The 22,690-nt window shown below is 38.3% G+C and overlaps 1 protein-coding gene across 2 annotated transcripts in view; it reads left to right on the forward strand.

The window, feature by feature from the left end:
* The window catches only part of grm8 (glutamate metabotropic receptor 8), a 258,181-nt gene that overhangs the window by 93,744 nt on the left and 141,747 nt on the right, over positions 1–22,690 (forward strand). For both annotated transcript variants that reach the window (XM_023350397.1, XM_005799106.3), the window contains exon 3: positions 20,705–20,921. In XM_023350397.1, coding sequence (XP_023206165.1) covers positions 20,705–20,921 — 217 coding nt within the window. The remainder of the gene's footprint in view (positions 1–20,704; positions 20,922–22,690) is intronic.

Here is a 22,690-nt window from a genome sequence, read left to right on the forward strand (position 1 = left end):
TATCAAAATCGGTCCTGACATTGATACGCCTGTCTGCTCCGGTAAAATGTTTTCGAAATTTATCTAGACCGTACGGTTTTCTGTCACGGTGCTTCAGAGCAAAGTCATGCGACAGGATTTTCTGAGGCTGTCTGAGGCTCTCTCCCATGTATTTGAATAGAATTTCAGATCTGGGCACAACATTTCTTTCTCTCATCGCTGTAAATGTTCTGAGTGAGGTACAGATATGAATCTCGGGACTATCGCAGAAGACACATTGAACTGTCATACGCTGCAAACGCTTTTCGAATATGTATTACGGTTCCCGAACAAGAAGGATTTGTTTCCAATGCTTTTTTGTCAGTAAAATGTGTTTGCTCAAACACACAATTGTGTGTTTGAGAGCTCAGCGCTCAGAGCTCACACCTGCTGAGACCATTATTTGCCATAGCAACGGATCTCAAGAGGCTATTGGCTGCTGGTTTGGACTACAAATACGCATCGCTGTAGTTCTATCTATCCTCAGTTGAAACAGATCAGGACTGAGAACTGGCCTTTAGAACTAATTGCTGCTATGGGCTGTATATAACTGATTTAACTCAGTAACTGTTACACATGGGATTAGTTTGGAACTTTAAAATTAAGCATATTGAAAATTTCAAAATAAAAGCCCTGAATATTTTTACATGACGTAATTGCTCTTTTTGGCTTTATTTGACTTTTCCATCCAAAGCACTGTTACACATGGGATTACTTTGGAACTTTAAAATGGAGCATAATAATAATTTCAAAATAAAAGCCTTGAATATTTTTACATCATGTAATTGCTCTTTTTGGCCGTATATGACTTTTTCATCCAAAGCAATGTTACACATGGGATTAGTTCGGAACTTTAAAATGGAGCATAATAATAATTTCAAAATAAAAGCCTTGAATGTTGTTACATCAGGTAATTGCTGTTTTTGGCTTTATGTGACTTTTTCATCCAAAGCACTGTTACACATGGGATTCGTTCGGAACTTTAAAATGGAGCATAATAATAATTTCAAAATAAAAGCCTTGAATATTTTTACATCATGTAATTGCGGTTTTTGGCTTTATGTGACTTTTTTATCCAAAGCACTGTTACACAATGGAATAGTTTGGCCCTCTGAAATGAAGCATACTGAAAATTTCAAAATAAAAGCCTTGAATATTTTTACATCATGTAATTGCTCTTTTTGGCCGTATATGACTTTTTCATCCAAAGCACTGTTACACATGGGATTAGTTTGGAACTTTGAAATGGAGCATAATAATAATTTCAAAATAAAAGCCTTGAATATTTTTACATCATGTAATTGCTGTTTTCAGCATTATATAACTATTTTAACCCAAGGACTATTACGCATGGGATTAGTTTGGCCCTTTGAAATGAAGCATACTGAAACTTCCAAAATAAAAGCCTTGACAACATTTTAAATCGTACCGAATGGTGCACGTCCGCCTCGCTTAACGTTCTTGCGGTTCTTCGCGTGCCACTGGTCACGTTGCGGCGTTCTTTGGCGTCGACGCCGATTTGTGGCGTGACGACGCCGGGCCCGAACCCCACGGGCGCGCCTCGGCAGGCCCCGTCTAAATTTCTTCCGAAATTTTCTAGTTATTCTTCAACTTCTTACGTCAATTCGACGTCCCGCGTGTTGCTCGTCTTGGTTTCTCCTAAGTTGTTTCTCTCCCTCTCTCCCTTGGCCCAGTTTACTCCCACTGGTTGTATTATAATCATCCATCCACCCGTCCCATCGTATTAATATGCTGTCGAGAGCGTGATTTCAGCAGTAGCTCTTTCTATTAGCTGGCACTGCATTAGTGCATTACGTCCGTGTGCACAGTGCTGCCTGTTACTCAGACGGACACATTAACAACATAATGGCAAGCGACTAGCTGCATTCTAATGCTACCGAGCGCACGCATGCTCTCCTCCGAAGTTTGCTTAAATATTCATGCCGGCCCACATGAGTTAATTACATTGTCAGACTTCCATGCATGCTTGCACATACTTAAATACATCCTCCACATAAACACACCTGGTCAAAGGGGGGGGGAAAGAGGGAACCTATTAGAATTAATATTCACCCAGTCAGAGTCCAGGAAATAATGCAAATGCTAATGCAGTGAATGAGTCACATGAGTTTGCTCAGTTGGCAACACAATTCAAGAAGTGATTTAAAAAGTAGTGCCTGATATCAATGAAGTGGGTCTAAAGTATGGCAGAAAGGTCGGGGATAAGGTTGAGAAGAAGTTTAAAGTATGACTAGGTTATAAAACCATATCCCAGACCCTGAGACACGGAGCTTTGTTCAATGTCATCTCATAAAAGGGAAGTATAATACAACTGCAAGATAAAATTCCCCATCTAAAGTCGCAGGCCAGGGAAGGAGAGCATTAGTCAGACGCCTGACTAAAGGGTGATTCAGGTGAGATTATTCCAAAAATATTTTGGACTAAATTCTTTGAGGTAAAATGTGTTTCTTGATTCTCAGCACCAAGCAGGGTTCTCACGCTGTCCGTCGGCTGCGCAATCATAAAAACAAAATGCCGAGACAAAGAACGCAGCTAGCAGACGAGTCCTTTTTCATCTGGTGTTTGTGCGCCTCCCTTTCTAATGCTGCTGTGGGGGAAAATGCCCATGTCGAAAATCTCCACTGTTCCTTCTACTTTGCAATCATCTCGTGTTGGTCAGTCACATGAAATCCCAGTAAAATGCAATGACATTTGCGCTTGTAACATGACAAAATACTAAAAAAAAAAAAAAAAACTAATGGTGTATGAATATTTTTGTAGCTACTTTGTGAGAAAATGTCAGTTGCAGAAAATGGATGGAAAACACGAGGGGTGTTCAGAAATGGAAGCCGCTTCCTCTCAGCGGGTGAGTGTGTGCGTTCCTCCCTCAAAAACAGAACGATGGCGCCTCCCTTGAGACCATATGGAGCAGATAACGAGCCGGTCCTCCAGCTCTCTTGCCTGTACAGCTCCCCAGTGGGATGCAGGAATCATTTGTGTTGGTAGGCACCTTATGAAAGTGGAACACGAACAAAGGTCAAAAGTGTGTAAATGTCGTATTCCCCCCTCCTTAACCTCATCCTTGAACGATTCCAATGAGATTCAGCTGTTTTCAAGATGTGCATATGTCATTCTGTGACTCACTGGAGAGAGTGACTGATGTATTCCACTGCATTAAATCAGCATTACTAAATATTTCCTGAGTGCAAGCAACAGCTGCTGTGTATATTATTAAAATGTTTTGCCAAAAACATACCTACTAAGCATGAAGCCAAGAAGGGAGGAGGGTGGTAAAGATAAATGCAACTCACTAAAGTTTAGACGATGTAAGTTTATTTGGGTAACTCAAGTCAAAGCAATCAACACTCTGAACAGCTAGCTGTGCTAACAAGCTAACTGTCTGACATGTGATCAAAGGAGCGTCATTTGATTGGCTAAAAGCTGAAGGTCGCCACACTAGCAGGTGAATTTTTGAAGGCTCTTTTTTTTTTCATTTTATTTTATTTTTTCTATTTTTTTGCTAGTGAATTTGTAGCAAAGAAGCTCAAGTATGTAATTGCACAAGATGAAAATGCAGTGTTATAGATTCAACGTGTAAAAAGTCTGATTTGATTGAGACTATATTTAATCAAAAATAGCCCTTCAGTTTAGCTTCAACAACTAAGCTACAACTTAATTTCGTCTTTTCTTACATCAAAATAAGGTCTCAAACATACAGTTTCCAAAACTTAAGTCAGTTGCCTTCATATCAACAATATAAACTCTTTCTGCCACTGTAAAAAAGAAAAAAACCTTTTACTTTACTCACAATAAGTGGGCACTTAATCTGCTTCATAGTGTGCTCAATGACGGGTTAATTCGCCCTTCATCGTTTTGTACCCAGGCTTTACCAATTCTTCCATGCCAGCTTTGCTTTTGTACTTGTAAACAAACCTTTTCAATTCCATGTATTTAAAGCATTGCAAATCACATCGCTTTGGAATTTCAGTACTTTAATGTATTTGGGAGATAAATACAAAAACTATGTCATTGTGTAATTTAGTTGAACTGTCCTTTTTAAAATGTATTTATTACACTGTTTTCTATTCACTTTGGCTCTGTTTACCATTTGGAGAGCTCCACGCCAAAATGAGGTATTAAAACGACCCAAAGTTAGTTTAAAAAATGGGAACCGTTTAGCCCCATTTCTGCACAGCAGACTAGGTTACACAAAACCAGCTTACCACCAGTTGTCAAAATAGGCAAAAAATAAATCCCTTAAATTTAGGGTATGAACAAAAATTGCAAATGTATGAAATGAAAAAGGGACAAAGTCACCCACTCCTACTCCATATATGAACTGGGGAAAGCTCCATTTTCTCTTGCTTCTCACAAAATTGTTTTCAAACCACAGAATTTGTATAAAACCCCATGTACGCCTTCATATCTGCAGAGCTCATTCTTTTAACTTATACACATATTTAAAGGTTTTCTAGAGATAAACCATATTTACATGATTGAAATTTATTGAATTCATTAGGTACAGCTAGCTTGTACTGTAGAGGTTCTGTTTTCTGCTGCCCTTTTGTGGAAATAGCCACTGACCAAAGATTAAAAATTTCTTTCAGTATTTAAAGATCTGTTTCTCTTCTGCGGGCTGATAGTGTAAACCTTGAATGTAATGGGATTAGTGTTTAATAACAGTATAAAATCAGTTGGAGGATTTCAAATTGAAAAATTGAACAAAGTAATATGACCTTCTATATTAGTTGCACCGTTATTGGGGCTACCACTGTCTGTTTCACTGCTAACCTGTAGGTGGGTGCGCACAAATGGCCTTTTAGTTATGCTTGGGAGCACAAGAAATAGATGAGCAGAAAGTCTCACCATCTGCTGCGCCGCTGTTTGAATCTCGAAACAAATGTTAGAATGTCAGAGTGCATTTGTGCTTTTCTCCTACTCTGTGAAGATACCGGGACTGCTGTGGCAACAGGCTGTTAGGTTCTGCAAATTAGACTGGGTTTAATCAGCGTCACAACAAACACTTGGGGAGGTTTCATCTCATCTGCCTCTGCACAACACAAGATGTGAAGGAAACTCATCTTCTTACTGGGATTATAGCGGTGTGCCTCAGTTTTCAGAGCTGTTCAACGTATAGTTTCAACACAGCACATGAGTAAGGATTTCTAAGCTCAAACATTTTCTAAAGTCTTAGTGTGCTTGGCTGGAACACTAAAGCTTAATGAGTTTGAATGCGGAAATGGGTGCCGCTATTTTCAATTCTCCTCTGTGTTAACTCAACTGAATTAAAGCGGCAGTCTTTACTGAGCAGTCTTAAAATTTAAACCTTTACTCAAGCTGTGGTGCAGAGCGGACCAGGAGAATAGAGAATTATACCAACGGTGGTAGGAAGATACAAAGTGATTTTAGCAGCTAATGGTTGGTCTACATTATACTCGCATGGCAGTGATTGCAATTGTTCAGAACGGATTTTAAGAAGTTTCTTAAAGAGATATCTCGAAGTTTCAGTTGCAAAATTCATACAGTACAGTCAAAAGACATGAAAAACACAAATCCATCCTGCCTTTTAGCAACCGCTCAGGCTGGTGGTAGTTGAATAACCGTGTGGGAGAAATTTTTCTTTGCTCACCATACGCCCTTTTCTACCAATTCCTCATTATTTAATCTCCGAATGCTTGGCTGAGTGTCTTTGCCGATTATGTCCATCCCTTTATGACCACAGTGTGCCCATCTTGTCATGTCTAAGAGGATTACGCATCATTTCACAAATCTCAAATCATCACAAATGGCTTTTTGGTACACGACTATAACTTCACTGCAGTCACGTCTGTTTTTATCTCTAGGCATGGACTCGTGTTCAAAAAAATGTCACCTTTAAACTAACAGGTTTTATTGAAATTACGTCTGCCATCGATTCAGTTTTGTAAATTGTGAGAGCGTTTATTTCAGTCTTTCCAGTGCACAATACTATTCAATAAAAGAGTGGGGGTAATTGTTTTTAATGATTTTTTCTTTTATGTGCACAATAAACATAACAAAAACAACTGTTGCAGACGGGATGGGAAATAAGCTTGCAGGGAACTATATTAAAACACATTTTTTATCTTACACAGTCGTCTGGTTTATGATGAGCTGTAGTTTATCTACTTGTGCATTGCTCTGGTTTTAAAAATACATATAATGCAGCAGGCAAATTAGCAAACTTTTTAAGCTCTTCCAGTTCTAAGTTTCCAAAGTGATGTACATAACATGACTGAAGTAGCCACCTGCTGGGCCAATGGTTGAGCTCAGACGGGAGCCTACAAGCTGAGACGAATCAAAACAAATCACGCATGCATAACAAGGTAAGGAGTTCCACTGTCCCCACACTAACTCAAGAAAACACACACCCCTTTTAATCCAAACAATTGCTTAGTATGATTGAGTTTTTGCATGGGTGCACGTGAGAGTATATTTCATCCCGCTTTCTGTGAAGTTTGGCAGTTTTGATTTTTCTAACAACTTGCATCATGCTCCAGTGATATCCAAAGACTTCCTATTGTAGTCCCTCATTTGCTCCTAAGTTGTTTTTCATTAAGCAGATTGTAAGTGCTTTCCTCGCAGGTCTGCTTGCTGGCGTATTGCATGATATATGAGGCTCATTTTAGAGTTCAGCAATGGGAATACATGCCTAATGGGTTTGATACAAGGGAATACCTTTAGTAAAAATCAGACTTCCTTTGATTCAAAACTCTCCAACTGCAGCTGGTTTTGTTTGCTGGTGTTGTGTATGTACCAACCACTCCAATTAAAAAAATAAATAAAATAAAAAAATTCCCTAGCTGTTTTGACTTGACATTTGTGGCTCCAGGTGCATTGCGTCACCAAAAGAAGGAAAGTGCAATCGAGCACAGAACTTGCAGGGTCGTAATGCAATTTTGTGCAACTACAGGGAAATCTAAAACCTAAAGAAGCTGCTATGGAAAGTGTTCAAACATAAGAATGCAATCTATCTATATTTCTATCTCTCTAAGTCTCCAGCAAACAGGTGCAAATGCACAGCAAAGGACAAAACGTGCTGCAATGACGCAAACTCCAAAACATACAAACACGAAAAATGAAATGCGGCAAATAAACGCTACAAACAAAAAAATGCTGCGATTACAGAAAATGGAACCAAAAATCTACAATCCACAAAACAAATGCTAACACAAAATGCTACTAGAGACAAAATGCTGCAACCATCTGTTTGGAACATTCATGTGTTTGCAGAGCGTTTGTTTGTATGCTGCAGATTTGCACCTCTCAGCCCAGGTAGTAAACGGTAGCCTACAAAGTAAAAAATAGCAGTTCAAAGAAAATCCTGGCTGACTACTAATGTTATTTCGCCATAATTCTGGTTGAGTGGTTATCTGAAGAACTGTTGTCTTTCTGTAACTTTGAACTAGTCTGTCCCCTTCTCATCCAACATCAACTTGCAGTGAGCCAGTAGTTTCAGAAATGCCCAGACCAGCCAGAGTGACATTTCATTCCACTTTCAAAAGTCATTTTGATGCCCCGTCCTTTCTAGTTTGATGAGATCTCATGAGTGTTCTCTTAACCATGTTTGGATACCAAAATGTTGCCACCCTAATACTGGCGTAATCTCTATTTTTGATAACTGTGCAGTTGATGAAGTGGCTGGTGTCCATATCTGGTGAAATTCAGCAACCTCTGTTATAGACACAGGTTGGACAGGAAGAGGGAGTGGATTAGTACATTACTGGCAAAGTCAAATTTAAATTCCCCTAGAATTTATTTAGGTCATTGTGAAATACCAGCTTGGAGGACTGAATCCAGTACATGTCATATTCTTTCGGTGTATGTTTGGGAGCTAATTTGATGTGTCAGGCTGTCTTTGGCATTTCAGGCATGTCATAGAGAGAAGATGGTTGCCTACATGTGTCATGGCAGGTTTGCTGTACAAAAAGGACATCTGAAAATGGTATCCTATTTGTGTGGTGGCTCCACCTTGTGATCTAGCATGGAGATTAAGACGAATGGCCCATAAGCATCTCTAGTTTATGCCAAATTTGTTCAGGTGCTGGACAGGAGACAAGGAGAACCACAGAAAGCCTCCTGATCCTAGTTCTCAGTGTTTTCATGTATCTGTGGTAATCAGAGGTGCTGTCAGGAATCTTGGGCCCCATGACAAAAAATTTAATTGCCCCTTCCTCCCCTCCACGCAGCTGCTGTTACAATTTTTTGAGTCTATCTGACCCATCACAAGTCACAATTTTAAAGGCTTGCAACTGCCTTGCTTTCTTTGGTCCAATACTGATAACTAGCACAATATTTACTGCTCATGAATTTTACATGCAACAGTCCACATACAGTATGCAAGTAGGTTGCTTATTTTTTTCTATTAGTTTTAGATGACTGTCCCCATGAGCAACAGTCATAGGCAACATGCAAAATATACATGAAGCAATCCAGACTTCTCAAAAAATGCTATGTAGTTGCATTTTATTCAAGCTGTAGTACATAACTTTAATAAAATATGTTCTCTCCATATTTGTTAAAGCTGTCATTATGTCATTACAGTTTGTTATGAGACAGATAATCTGTGAAAACAATCAATCTCCTGAGAATGAAGTAGACTTTGAATTGATAATGATACTGGTTACTTTTATTTCAGCTTTAAGTAAAAATATTTTTATAAAAGTTACATACTGCAGTTTTAATTTCACTTAGGAGACGACGGGTCAGGAGGGACGTTGGTTAGAGCTGCTGCTGACTGACTCATCTGTTGTTAAGTGGTAAAAGGCACAAGGGACAAGTTAAATATATGAATATCTTGGTAATTTTTTTTTATTCATTAGATGCTAGTGAAATCGAGGCAAACAGTCTGTAGCTAAGCTAACTATGCTGAATGGTTGATAATCTCACACAGTTTACCCACCTCTCTTGGAGAAAAACTGGGTTATAAATTGAAACTCTTGCCTTTTTCTCCCTCTCCCTCTCTCTATTTTTTTCTTTTTGAAAACCTGACTTTAATATTTTTCTTAGCAGCACAGTAGTTGCCACAGTTGTTCTTGTCTTCCACTGACTGCTGCTGAACACCTTCAAGCAGGAACGAACTATTTCATGCAGATCCAGGGGGGTTCAGGGCAAATATGGATGTGTGTTTTTTGGTTTGGGAGGGGTAACATTTAATTATTACTGCTAAAAACAATCTTTGAAAATACAATATGATTAATTTTGTAATTGACAGGGCCACAATTTTTTTTACTTTTATTTCTATGAACAAAAAAATAAATAAATTGTGGAGGGCCCCCTGTTGGTCAGGGGCCCTTAGAATTGTCATAACTTCCCCCCCTATAAGGCGCCCCTGGTGGTAATATCCACACAGGCCCCTGCAGGCACACCCAGCCTCCAAAACACCACAGTTCATCAGGGCACAATCCAAAGCCCTGAGCTCCCAGACTCTATTTCATCCCCCCCAAGACCCTCACAACTTTACCCCAAGTATACAGCCAAATCCTGCCCCTCTGGTGGTAGACGCCACACCCTCAAACCAAAGTGACACCTCCATGCTGGACCCACCGCCACCCAAGGGCAGCACACAGATGTCCAGTATGCCTAGAGACAACACTGCCTCTCTGCCAGCATACTTTAGAGACTCTTAGTCATTTAGATTATTTGGGCTGCTTCATTTTCACAGTCATGTCAGAAAGGTTTAAATAACAGGAGGACACATTCCTAGTTTTAAGTACTGCTAAAAGGTGTTCAATGATTTGGAACAATGGGATAGGATGATTTTTTTTTTTCTGAGTAGGCAGCTGGTTTGTGTGTTTTTGAATTTCTTGTGCAGCCCTTGTGTATAATTACTAGATTTGTATTCAGGGCATTCAGAGTTGGGTGGTAACAGATGGGTATTTGTTCTGTGTGTGCCAGTCGGTGTTGATTTCAGTGAGTTAGATACAGTGCTGTGAAAGTGAGTGTGTACGATAGTGTGAGAAGGAAAATAATGATTTATCATTAGTTATATTAAAGGCTTTAGCCTCAGCTGCCTGCTTCCTGTCCTTTTTTGCATCATATTTCTCCACTGCGTGACAAACTCAGACCTAAACTGCCTGTAAAAGTTTGTAAGGCGTTGTATTTTCCAGCGAACCCTCTGACTTTGTCTCCTTCCCAGCAGCAGCAGGCAGAGATGCATTTCCAGATCTGTAAATCTTTCTGTTGCTAGTTTTATTGAGGTTCCTCTTGGAAATTTGTTGCATCTTACATCTTTTTCCTCCACATTAGATCCCCCCCCCCGCCTCTCTCCAGTCATTTGTGTCTCAACGCATCCATGAAACGGGCCAGTTTTAAATCGCATTTAAACAGCTTGATCACATTGCTATTCAAGAATGAGCACTCTACAAATAGTCAAATATTTGGATGGACGTCAAGGTTGGATTAAGCTGTCCTGAAGTGGATCTGTAATTAGTCAATACCTCCTTTCCAATAGCTTGTAATCCAAGCCTTTCATCTTGTCTCCAAGGTGATTGCAGCAAGTCATCTTCCTCCTCCTCAATTAGAGGTAACCCTCGTGCCGTCGAGTCGTCGAGTCCACTTGCAAGTTTCACACAAAAGCCACATTAGACTAATTATTGGTTTTGCAATTTACCTGTGATTACCTGCAAATGTGAGGGGAAAAAACAGTCTCAGGGCCTAACTGGCAGCTGACTACAATTTTACCACATTTTACAAATCAGATGCTACAAGCATGAATCAAAGGTTCTAAGGCAAAAAAAAACAAAACATTGAGAAATAATCTTTAAACCCTAATTGATCAATTTTGAGGATATACATTAAGACTATTTCATCTCAATTTGAAAGACTGTAAACATAGTCCAAGTTTATTGCGTAAATGTAGTATTGTGTTAATCAACCGCTTAAATTGTCAGGTAGTGGTGTGTTTTGTTTTTAATTAGAAATGTAAAGTTCTTCTTTAACCTATGCTAAGGAAAATAATAAATGATAATAGATTCATAAGTTATAGTTAAGTGTAACAAAACATCACCAGACAATCTCTCCATCACCGCCATGTTTCAATGTAGATCATATGATGGATTATTCTTTAAATATTTGTTTTATGTTGAACTTCTGCTTAAAAGTCTCTTGGTTGTACAGGACTAGCATTACTCAGCCCTGGTTGTATCTTGTGAAATTTATCTAATATTTCCACAAAATGTGGTCAAACGTACTGGTGGCATCAATTGTTTTCATGTATCTTTTCACATTTTCCCCATAATACATCAAATCTTTATTTTTTTTAAAAAGTTATTCGTCTTTACTTGGTCAGATTTGGGCTTTCACAAAAGTCTGAAAAAGAGAATTTCGGCAGCCATTGACTCAGTTTTTGAACTTTTAACACAGTTCATAAAATATATTCATACATTATAATAAGATAATAGTGAATAACGGTTTCCTTTACTTTTTTAAATTTAAAAAAAAGGGACCTGAAGTGAAACGAAAACATTAAATAGACCCTAAGCACAAAAGAACAGTGAAATAATTATTCGAAACAATTCACTCTTTCATGTTTAAACTTCATCTTCTAACGTAATTTTGATTTCAAAGACACAAACGGGTGCCTTCTTTACTTACTCCTACTCCTAGGTGTTATATAAGCCATTTTGATGCATCCTTTAAGGATTGAGCGCAGCTGATAATGGCTATTTAATGGGCTGCTAACATTTGAAGTCAGTTTTCAGAGGCAAAGTAGACGGGGTGTAAAGCGGTCTTGCTGGGCGAGTCCCATGGCTTCGGTGGTGAAGCATTATCACCATCAGACCTTCTCTGCTACAGTCTGCCACTGAAGAGCTCCTGGGAATTAATGGCTCGCTGGGCCATTAATTCACTTGCTCGCTTATACAGAAGTCTGCGAGATAAAAACTGGCTAAAAGACCTTAGACAACCATCGATTCAGTTCATTATCTGTGTCTTAAGCTCTCTGCACTTTAACACATCCGAATGTACGTGACGGCATTCATAAATTACACCATCAAGATGAAACATGGCAGCGCTGTTTTTCTTGCTTTGCTTTTGCTTTTTCCTGAAAACACGAAAAGACCAGGAAAATGTGACCAGGAACGCGTGGAGGTTATGGATGAATTTTAAAATGTACTCCATGTCTTATTCTTTTGTTCTGCCTTTTTTTTTTGTAGTTTCCCCCGTTGAAAACCTTTGGTTTTGCCTTTGCTGAAATCAGTCTCCCTTCTGTTCATTTGTGCCGCACAATGGTCGCTTTTCTGTTTCCTTTTTTCATCTTCCGTCGGCGGCGATTCTTTTCGTCTCAATCTTTTAGCAGACTTAAACAAGTCCCTTGTTTAATTTCATTTACTTTTTACTTCCATCTGTTTTCCCTGGAACTTGTGTCACTTTACCAAACCAAACCCTCTGTTTGTGTTGCACCAATTATCTCTCTTTCCTCTCCTTCAGTTTCTTCATCTTTCATCTCTATCTCCCTCTGCCTTTCTCTGTTAGATGTTTCCTCCCATAGACTTTTTTTTCTTTTTCTCATCAGTCCCCTTTTCTTCCCTTTTGTCCCATGCCTTCTTTTCTGTCTTTACGCTTTTGCTAAACATCCCCTCATTAGTTCTCCCGCATCTGTTCCGATGATTGCTTTTTTTTATCTTCCCTGTCGCTTTCTTTTACACTTTGCTTTGACAAGATGATTGCCGTTCACCTTTTGCTGTCTTTTCTCTTCTTTTTTTAATTTTCTCAAAAGTTTTTGTTTTTAAAACGTTGTCCCTCCTCACCTCTTCTTATTCTTTCTCTGCATGCAGATTTGTTGATACCTTCACGGCTCGTCGAGTCAATGCCTCGTTTCTCCTCTAAAGTGATTCAATTGAGTTATTTCCTATTGAAAAGTTTTACTCTGCCAAAATTCTGCTCTAAAGATGTTTTGGCATTTGATAGCCATGAGTAGAACAATTATCAAGTCTGTTTTGGATTAAGTAAATGATATTAAAACAAAAAAAAATAATGTTATTAGTTCCTACATTCAAAACGAGGATTTCTTTTAAAGCTCCTAAATATTAAATATTCTCCATATCAGAGGTGTACAGATCTTGGAGCATTTAACATTCAGCTGGAGCAAATTTGGGACATTTAACTATGATTATTTACTTTTATTTTATTCCACTTTCACCACTGATTTTTTTTATGCTCACTTTACTCTCATTTTTCTTTCTTTCTTTCTTTATTTCCTGTATTTGGTGCACCGGCTGAGGTAGTCTCCAGGTAAATTTGCCCCCTTCTCCCATTTGACAAAATGTACCCAAGGCAGGAACAAATTGACTCCCTGTGGCAGATTGCTACTTTTCATGCTTGAAAATAGTTGGGTGGGGAAAAACAACTGAAACTGCAAAAGTATGAAATTGAGAAGGAGCAAGATGACAAGCAGCCACTCGGGTATAGCAACAGTCTGTAACTTTGAGTCTATTGCCTCCTGTAATAAACACACAAAGCAATGCCTAAATGCTGCACATACTGGTAAAATAAGACATTTGTGTACTGGATTTAAAATCAGACGCCGTCGAGATGAAAATCAGCCTATTCTGGTCATCAACTTTGTATAAAACCAACTCTCTTCTATATCACTAAAAGCACTTTAGTGGACAAACCCTGCAAGACAATGTGCAAGGCATTTTTTTAACAGAAAGTTAAAGAAAAACTAAATGGGATATTGAAAAGTATTCACTGTAGTTGGGTAATATACAGTATGTTTGCCTTTGCAGCATAGTAGGTTTGCAACCCATTTATTTCACATTTTCTCAAAGCTATTGCAATAGAACATTAATAGGAAGAAGAAATGGTGATTGTCTGGGATCTTGAAAGACAGTTTTTCTCTGTCTGGTCTCAGGCAAGATGTGACTTTTTTTTTTTAGTATTTATTTACTTCTCTGTTTTCAGGTTATGTTGTTTTGCATTTCATGCCCACTGCACCAAGACCAGAACCTCGTGGTCTTGGCGCGGGGGGGGGGGGGGTATAATTTGTGCAGCACAAAGGCAAGGGGACAAATTATGAGCAAAAATAAATAAATAAAAAAAATAGAGACAGATGGACTTGGGCACAGACAGTGGGGGGAACCGACGGTAGAATCTCAGCCACAGCCATCTTCTGTTGGGTAAATTAGCTAGATAACATTCCTCAGTGCCAGTCCTCATCTCATTAAATGGGAACTAGCGCTGGCTATTAAAGGGCTGAGTCAAATTTTGAGCAAGCAAACAATTCCTCAAACCGACTCGGATCAATTTGCAGTGTGTGCGCCTGCAATAAATGCGGCCAAGTTTTCAGATTTATCATTCCTTGCGCAGCATGGCAGCAACGTTTTATGGTCATTGCAGGTTTTTAGTAAAACCTGCAAAGCCTGTGCATTTGCATGCGTTTTTAAATCCACATTTAAAACGCATTTAAAGCAAAGAAATCCCATGTGTTCACGTTCAGCAATCAGCACACCTGACTCAAAGCGAGTGTTTCAGTGTAACTGCTCGGAAACGACACGTGTTCCACCACCCGACTGTATGTCTGAGATACAGAGGCAATGTGTACGTGTAAAGCATCAGGGTTAATTAGCATCACTCCACTGCCATCTATCAACCTAATGCTCAGTCTCTGGCCCTTGACAGCTCCATTACCGCCAGACACACACGAGGGCCAGTTTAGGTCATTGTCGGGCCTCTCTGTTCGCCGTACGAGAACAGTCATACTTCAAAATATCTGTTTTATGAGAATATAAGGACTGAAAGCAGCAGCAGCAGCAGCACTAGCAGCAGAGATGCTCATGGAGTTTTCAGTTATTAACTATTCAGCAGGGTTCATGAGATAAATGTCTTTGAGATACGAACAAAAAAGCCACAGATCTAGATTTTTCTTTTTCCTTCTCTGAAGGTACAACTCCTGTTTTTAGTTATCAGCTCGGTTTGCATGTGCAGTCCAGACTGATCTATTCTGGGGGATGAACCTTTTCCCCACCACTGCCAAGACCATTAAGGAATAAACGGCATAGAAGTAAATGTCTGTTTTGGCAGGTTTTCTTGGATTAAAGGATATTGGTTTTGCTCCAAAAGTGTTTCTATTGATGTTTTAACAAAGCATGATTAGTTATGTGAGTTATTAGAAGCAACCTATACATATGTTTTTTGTTTTTCTTAACTGGACAAAATAACAAAATAAGATGGTGGTATGTGTGTGTATACATTTCTTTATTGACAGAAGACATAGTCTACTCCTTCTTTGCTTAAGGGGGAATAGATTTCCATTTTTATGGATGAGAAAAGTCTACTTCATGTTTTTACTGTGATTAATTTATACTTAGAAGACAGGATGTTGTTTTCGGTAAAAACCACACTACATGAAATCAGCGATTTGTCTTTTTACATGACTGTAATGCACAGAGTTATGGATCTTTATGAATAGTGAAATTTCAGCATAGTAGGTGTCGCAAAGATTCACCATGCATGTAAATAAATAGCAAAATGAAATTGGCTTGATTGATCTAACATTCATCACTGTATTGGGATATTACAAATAATTAAAGAATGTTTTTGGAAATCTTTCAAATCAACAGGAATGCTGTTGAATCATCTCAGAAAATATATTTTTAATTACTATAGCTATATATTTTTATTGTTTCTTTTTTTTTAGCTATTTTTAAATGCACAAGTGAAAAAAACATGAGTCAGTCAGATTTTGAAATCTGTGTCTTTTTTCAAATACAGAGAATCTCGGGGGATTGCTTTGTTTTTGCACCCTTTGGTGAAAAAAGCAGTTCACCTAACGTCAATTAATTAGAAATCAAGGTCTGCTTTCCTAACAAGGTTTTGATAATAAATATTCATTTGCATGATTCCACTTCAGCCCTACTTTACAGAGAGTTTACAAAGAACCAAAAACAATCTCACTGTGTGAAGGTATCGGTAAAAGGAGGGGATCAAAATCAATGGAAATTGAATATGGAGGTCATCAGTAACACAGACAAAGCTGCAGGAATTTCTGGTTTTCTACACTTAACCACAATCTGCTCTAGTCTTTGTCTGGACTAAAAAGCATTTTCCTTTCAAAGAACATACCTAGAGTATGGAGAATCTGTTGTGCGCTCATGAAACTAAACGTAGAGTTTTGGACTGTGTGATTTCAGAAGTTTGGCATAGCTCAGCAAAGCCTGACCAGAAAGCACAATAACATTTGATAGGAAATTTATGAGCTGGAGATTATTGAAGAATCATTAAATTATCATTATCACATAAAACACTGTGATATGATCTTTTGTCATTATTGATCTCCCATAGTTTCAAAGGGTTTTGCCTTTGCACCAGTGTCCCCTTCTTTGGACTTTATCTCGCAACCCATTTTGATATATTTTCAAATGGCAACATAGATCAGCAGTTTCTGCAATAATTGTTCCAGTTTTCAGTGTGCATCTAATTGACAGACTTGACCATCTGACACCGTTATCCCCCCCGGCTCCACCGAGACGAATCCGGAACGTCATTGAGCGCTGATTGAGAACCGCACAATGACACGATTACAGACAATTGTGTATCGAGACACAAAACAATACATCACCCCGCTGATAAGCATGAGAGAGTGAGAAAGTGTTAATTAAAACACATCAGCCTGCTCCATTTTCTTGGATACACTTGTGATTTCCTCTCTCCCCCTCTCACATGCTCTCACACATATTCATTAGAGCAAATGGAATTAAGGGGATTGAAGGAATAATCTTCTTCCACAGCCATGTGGGGGAACCAAGCCATTAATTTCCCACCTCCAGTTGCACTTGCTTTGAGAAACCTTGTTGGTGCAGGCATTATGTTAAATATGCTCACTCCGACTGAGTTTTTGTACTTATACACACCGTGTGTGTGTTTCTGATTGACCATTAGATGCAGAGCTATAGGAATGTCTGCCAAGATGTCATTTTCTTAGTGCGAATGTGGATAGTATTGGGTCTAAGTCTGCAGCAAACAACACTGGATGTTACTTCATTTGTGCTCTGCTCTCTTTCTTTTACAGCTCTAGATTTTCCTTCTCTATTCAGAGTAATGTTTTGGGAGAAATGACAATAAGATGACTGTGCTGCATATAGATGAATGTGACTCTGTCTGTGGTGGTCTGTTTTCAAATTGAGGCGAGAAATAACAAAAGATCAAAGTATCAGGTTTGCCCAGGTCACTTGGTTTCTTTCTTGTAGCTGTTGTAAACAGACACACAAAAAACATATTTTTCCAGGAGTGCATTCAGGCCTCTTTGAAATGGATATTCACATATTTAAATGTACACCGAGTGGGGAGACAAAGAAAATAGCAGAGACGAACAGACATTAAGTCACTCCTACGAAGGCGCATGCAGTGCTGAGCCAAATGCACACAATTTGTTTCCTCAGTTGTTTCTGTTTGCCTGCATGCCTTTTGATTTGTTTATCCCAATCCTCCATGAATTATACATGCCCATCCTGGACTTTATGAAAGTTTCCAATTTTGTTCCCCTGACAGAAGAAGCTAATAACAATGCTCATATGTCCTATACATGAACTCCTGAGTTCACTGAGAGGAGTGAGCAGTTGTTTAGGAACACAGTTACAGTCTCTGAAGAGTAAGGTGTTTTTGATTTAGACTTTTCTGTTGATTGAATAGCCATGTGGTTAAAGATGTGACTGTATGCACATTTTGTGTATATGTCTGTACTGTATATCTATATATACAGTACAGACCAAAAGTTTGGACACACCTTCTAATTCAATGGGTTTTCTTTATTTTCATGACTATTTATAAGGCAAGAAATCCCACTTATTAACCTGACAGGGCAGGTTGACCTATGAAGTGAAAACCATTTCAGGTGACGACCTCTTGAAGCTCATCAAGAAAATGCAGAGTGTGTGCAAAGCAGTAATCACAGCAAAAGGTTGCTACTTTGAAGAAACTAGAATATAAGGGCTATTTTCAGTTGTTTTACACTTTTTTGTTTAGTGCATATTTCCACATGTGTTATTCATAGTTTTGATGCCTTCAGTGTGAATCTACAATGTCAATAGTCATGAAAACAAAGGAAACTCATTGAATTAAAAGGTGTGTCCAAACTTTTGGTCTGTACTATATATATATATATATATATATATATATATATATATATATATATATATATATATATATATATATATATATATATATATGTCCAAACCAAAAGTTTGGACACACCTTTTAATTCAATGAGTTTCCTTTGTTTTCATGACTATTGACATTGTAGATTCACACTGAAGGCATCAAAACTATGTATATATATATATATATATATATATATATATATATATATATATATATATATATATATATATATATATATATATATATATATATATTGGTAGAAATTTACTAACCAAATAAAAACAATGTGGCACAAGATCTTACTGTCTCAAGCATGGGCGAAAATCCCCCCCCCCAAATAAAATAAAAAATCATAAAAGAAACCTATGTATTTAAACAATATTATTATGAAAAGGCGAAAGAAACAAAGAACCAAGTAAATCCACCATGCATCAAAGAAAGAAGAAAAAAAGAATTTGTAGGTCCACCCCTCCCATTGTTAGAACAATGGTTCAGTCCAAAGTGTAGGCGGAGCAACAGCAGCGCTGCGAATGGAACAGACTCCGATGAGGAAGTGAGGAGCTAGCTGTTAGCTGTTAGCTGTGGCTCTGCAGTACAAACAAAAAACCCTCCAGTAAGTTAAAAACATAAAGCAAAAGACACGTAAACATTTTATTTACTTTCACTGCTCAATAGGAAGAAACACATTAACAATAAAAAATCAGACAACTGTTCATTATTTTATTACTTTGGCTGAATCATGATGAACAGACCTGTTATGCCTTGGAAATCAAAAATGGCTACATGGCTTTGATACACTTAAACTTTTTTTTGTCGAATGTAGCAAATATCTAAATTATATTTAGCTCTTTAACTTTTATGTTAATGATAAGAGTTTGAAACGGGAGGGACTAAGCACTACAACTAGCCGACGTGTGGGGGCCGAGAGCAGACAGAGATAAACGGAAATGTATGATTTTATTTCTTTCGGTCTTCAACATAGAGCCTCTAAAACACAAAACACACACACACAAAAAAAATAAATAAAAAAAATCGGCATATTTTTCTACAAAAACATTAAGTTTAAGTTATACTTCCCAGGTCTTCATTATTTCTACCTACTTATGGATTCTCAGCCGTCCAGGACATGGCGAAACCAAAAAAGATTTAAGCATATAGCAACTTCGCATGTTATAATTTAAATAACAAATAACTTGTATTAAGAGCCACTACAATAAATCAATATTTATGAGGAATTTTGTCAAGTGGAATTAGTCATTAAAACTTTTTATTGATGGCCTAAAATTTTTGGAAAGGTGTACCAGAGATTATCTGTTCCACTGTTCCTCTAAAAATGTTGAGATATCTGTTCATATCTAAACATTTAATTTTAGATCCACTTTTATGGGTCTCAATAGTTTGTGTACTGAGAAAAACATATGTTTGAGCGTTTTTGGTCTTGCAGCTTAAACATTAAAAAACTTTTTAAACCACCATTTGTTGTTCTTTGGTGGTTCCTACTTTTAATTTCCTCTGCTTGTGGCTGCAATGAAGTGTCTATGCTGTGGTCAATTTATTACCAGAATAATAATAAAAAATAAAAAATAATTTTTTTTAGGGCTATTCACACTAAGATTTATTTCCTCTGATCCAGTGGTCCTTTAACTGTCATTCCAAGTGCCCTGTAAACTATTTTGGGCTCATTATTTATATATTTATACATAAAATGTTATCCTTCCCTCACTTTGATTTGAAGTGAATGATTAATGGTGAGTTAAAGTCTTAATTTGTTATTTATCAAACCCAGCGCGGGCCAATGCATTGATCGTGAAAGTCAGAGCCATTTAAATCTGCTTACAGCAAAGCTCCGGAGCCATCAAAAGTCTGGCAAAATAGATCCCTAACCTTTTAAAATGGCAAGGGACAAGTGTAGACGGTGGATGGCAGAGATTTGAGATGAAGCCCGAAGGGAATAGAGACAGTGAGTGATGATCTTCTGCAACATTCCAGTCACACACACACACACACACACACACACACACACACACACACACACACACACACACACACACACACACACCCACCATCTGTCTTAAACTCTTTACTCTGTAACCAACTGGATTTGCTACGTTCAGCAACTGTAATGTGTTGTGTCTGCGTGTGTGTATGCGAGTGTGTGGAAGACTGATAACCGACGGCCCTGGTGTTTGTGTTGAGATTGGCAGATTAGTGTAACCCGATTGAATGCCAATGAGATGCGACTGTCGTTGGTGTGTGCGTTTTTGTCAACGCTGACAGGTGCAGGCCCACCTCTACTGTCCCGCTCTGTCGGGGAAAAATCTATCTGCCTGTCAGCCAATGAACACCTTCGGCCTGTTTTGTCGCCCATCAGAAGCAACACGTGTGTTTGTGTGTCTTCTGTCATTCTGTCGACTTTGCCTTGGACGTCAGTTCCGCCGTTTTTCCCATATCTCTCCTGCTCCTTCAGATCTTCTGTCTGCTTTAAGCCGTCACTCATGAAACGAGTATTTAAAAAAGAAAGTATGCCACTTTTTGTTTTCGTGTCATCAGAGTCCTCTTTGTTCTCCAGATCCCCCAGATCAGCTACGCCTCCACCGCGCCGGAGCTGAGTGACAACAGCCGCTACGACTTCTTCTCCCGTGTGGTGCCGCCAGACTCCTACCAGGCTCAGGCCATGATGGACATCGTCACGGCGATGGAGTGGAACTACGTGTCCACGCTGGCCTCGGAGGGCAACTACGGGGAGAGTGGAGTGGAGGCCTTCGTCCAGATTTCCAGAGAAACTGGTAGGAAATTACATTTATTATAGCTTTTTATTTTTTTTCTTCCTCCTCCTGGGGAAAAACACCTTGACTTTTCCTTGTTATATTCTGTGCCCTGCAAATATATTCATCCTATGTTTAAACTATGATTTTTTTTTTTATTGGGTCTGAGACGATGGAGCAAGACAAAGTAGGGTAGAGCTGTGAACTGAAAACAAAAGGATTCCTAGTTTTAAATTAGGGATGCACAATACAGTATAACACAACTTTGTCATTAGTACATCACTGTAATCAGTATGGGGAGATGCTTAAACTGCAATATCACCTTAGTATGCATTAAGGTTTTCTATGCATGAAAAATATTTGATGTATGCTGTGTTTAGCATCAATGTGTTGAGTTGAGCATTGAATTAAACTCATTTTTAGTTTTTGGCGCTAAAAATGAAGAGTATGGCAGGAGCCAACAAAAAAGACTCATGACAGATGATGCTGTTAGGAAATGCTTCGTTCTCTATAGCAACTCTTCCTGCTTTCTACGTCTTTTTTGGGTGTCGTCCAGGTTGGAGGGCACAGGGTGCTTAGCGCAGATAATCTAGTATGTTTTGCTCATTTAATTCTTAAGACTGGTTGACATTTCGGAGGGCAATGTCATCCTAAGACCGTGTTTTGGAAACGAAACTCCAAAAAGCAAGCTATGTATTTTTGTTGAGCCTCCCTGATTCAGTATTTTTGCAGTTTCTGCTACGAGTCCTTTCCACTGATTTCTGCCATTTTTGCAGCTCTAGAAAATGAAAAGTTTGCTCATTGTTTTGTAAAGTGGTTGTCGGACTGGATTGGGAATGTTTTTGGACATGCATTTTAATTTTGACTAGCTTCCCTGTATCTGAAGCAAATCACCCCCACATCATGATGCTGCCGCTAGCAGATGTCATAATGGAGATTGTGTGTTCAAGGTGACATGCATTGTTTTGATGGTAGTAAATTCAATGAAAGTTGTGTATGCTTTTCACTCAACTTAACAGTTGTACACTTATGTGTGAAAATGGTATGAATACTTTGAAAGGGACTTTTTTTTGGTGTTGTTTGTGAGTTCATTAACGTGACGAGACAACAGCTTTTCCCCCCGATTGCTCATTGTGTTGCACTTATATAAAATGCAGGATCATGAAGAAGGTTTCATACTTTCAAAATTATGAACTTTGTTGTGCTTATAGATGGATGGTAGGGCTGAAGTTTACGATTTTTGAAAAGTCAAGTAGTGACAGAGCTTTCAAAAACGTGATTCATTTTTCAAGGAGTCTTCGTATCAAACAGGCGAATTCTAGTAAATTTAAATATGCAGTCCGACGACGCGTGTTTGTTTGAAAATAAGCCATATTTTATTAGTCTGATGTAATATTCTAATCTTCTAAGAAATCATGTTGTGTTTTCATTGTATGTGTAAAATCATAACTAACATGATGAAAACATCAGACTTTGTGAAATTAGAGAATTAAGTTATTGAAATAAAAAGAAAATTTCAACGACATTCACATTTTTTGAGATGTGTCTGTAAACAGTGTTTGGGTGCATTTCAGAATTTACTTGTTTTTGTGCCATTAAGCTCCAACTCCATCTCTGTTTTTTATATTTTTCTTTTATGGTCTGCATTCTTATTTTAAGGGTGCACAATTTTGTTCAAGCAATAACCTCATGTTGGCAAAGTTCACCGCCATGCATTCAGTGTTTGAGAATCGAGTCTTGACCTCCTGTTCTCAGCTGGATTACATTCTCTATTCTTTCTCCCATCGTTC

Source organism: Xiphophorus maculatus, chromosome 17 (assembly GCF_002775205.1).
Source record: "Xiphophorus maculatus strain JP 163 A chromosome 17, X_maculatus-5.0-male, whole genome shotgun sequence".
NCBI lineage: Eukaryota > Metazoa > Chordata > Actinopteri > Cyprinodontiformes > Poeciliidae > Xiphophorus > Xiphophorus maculatus.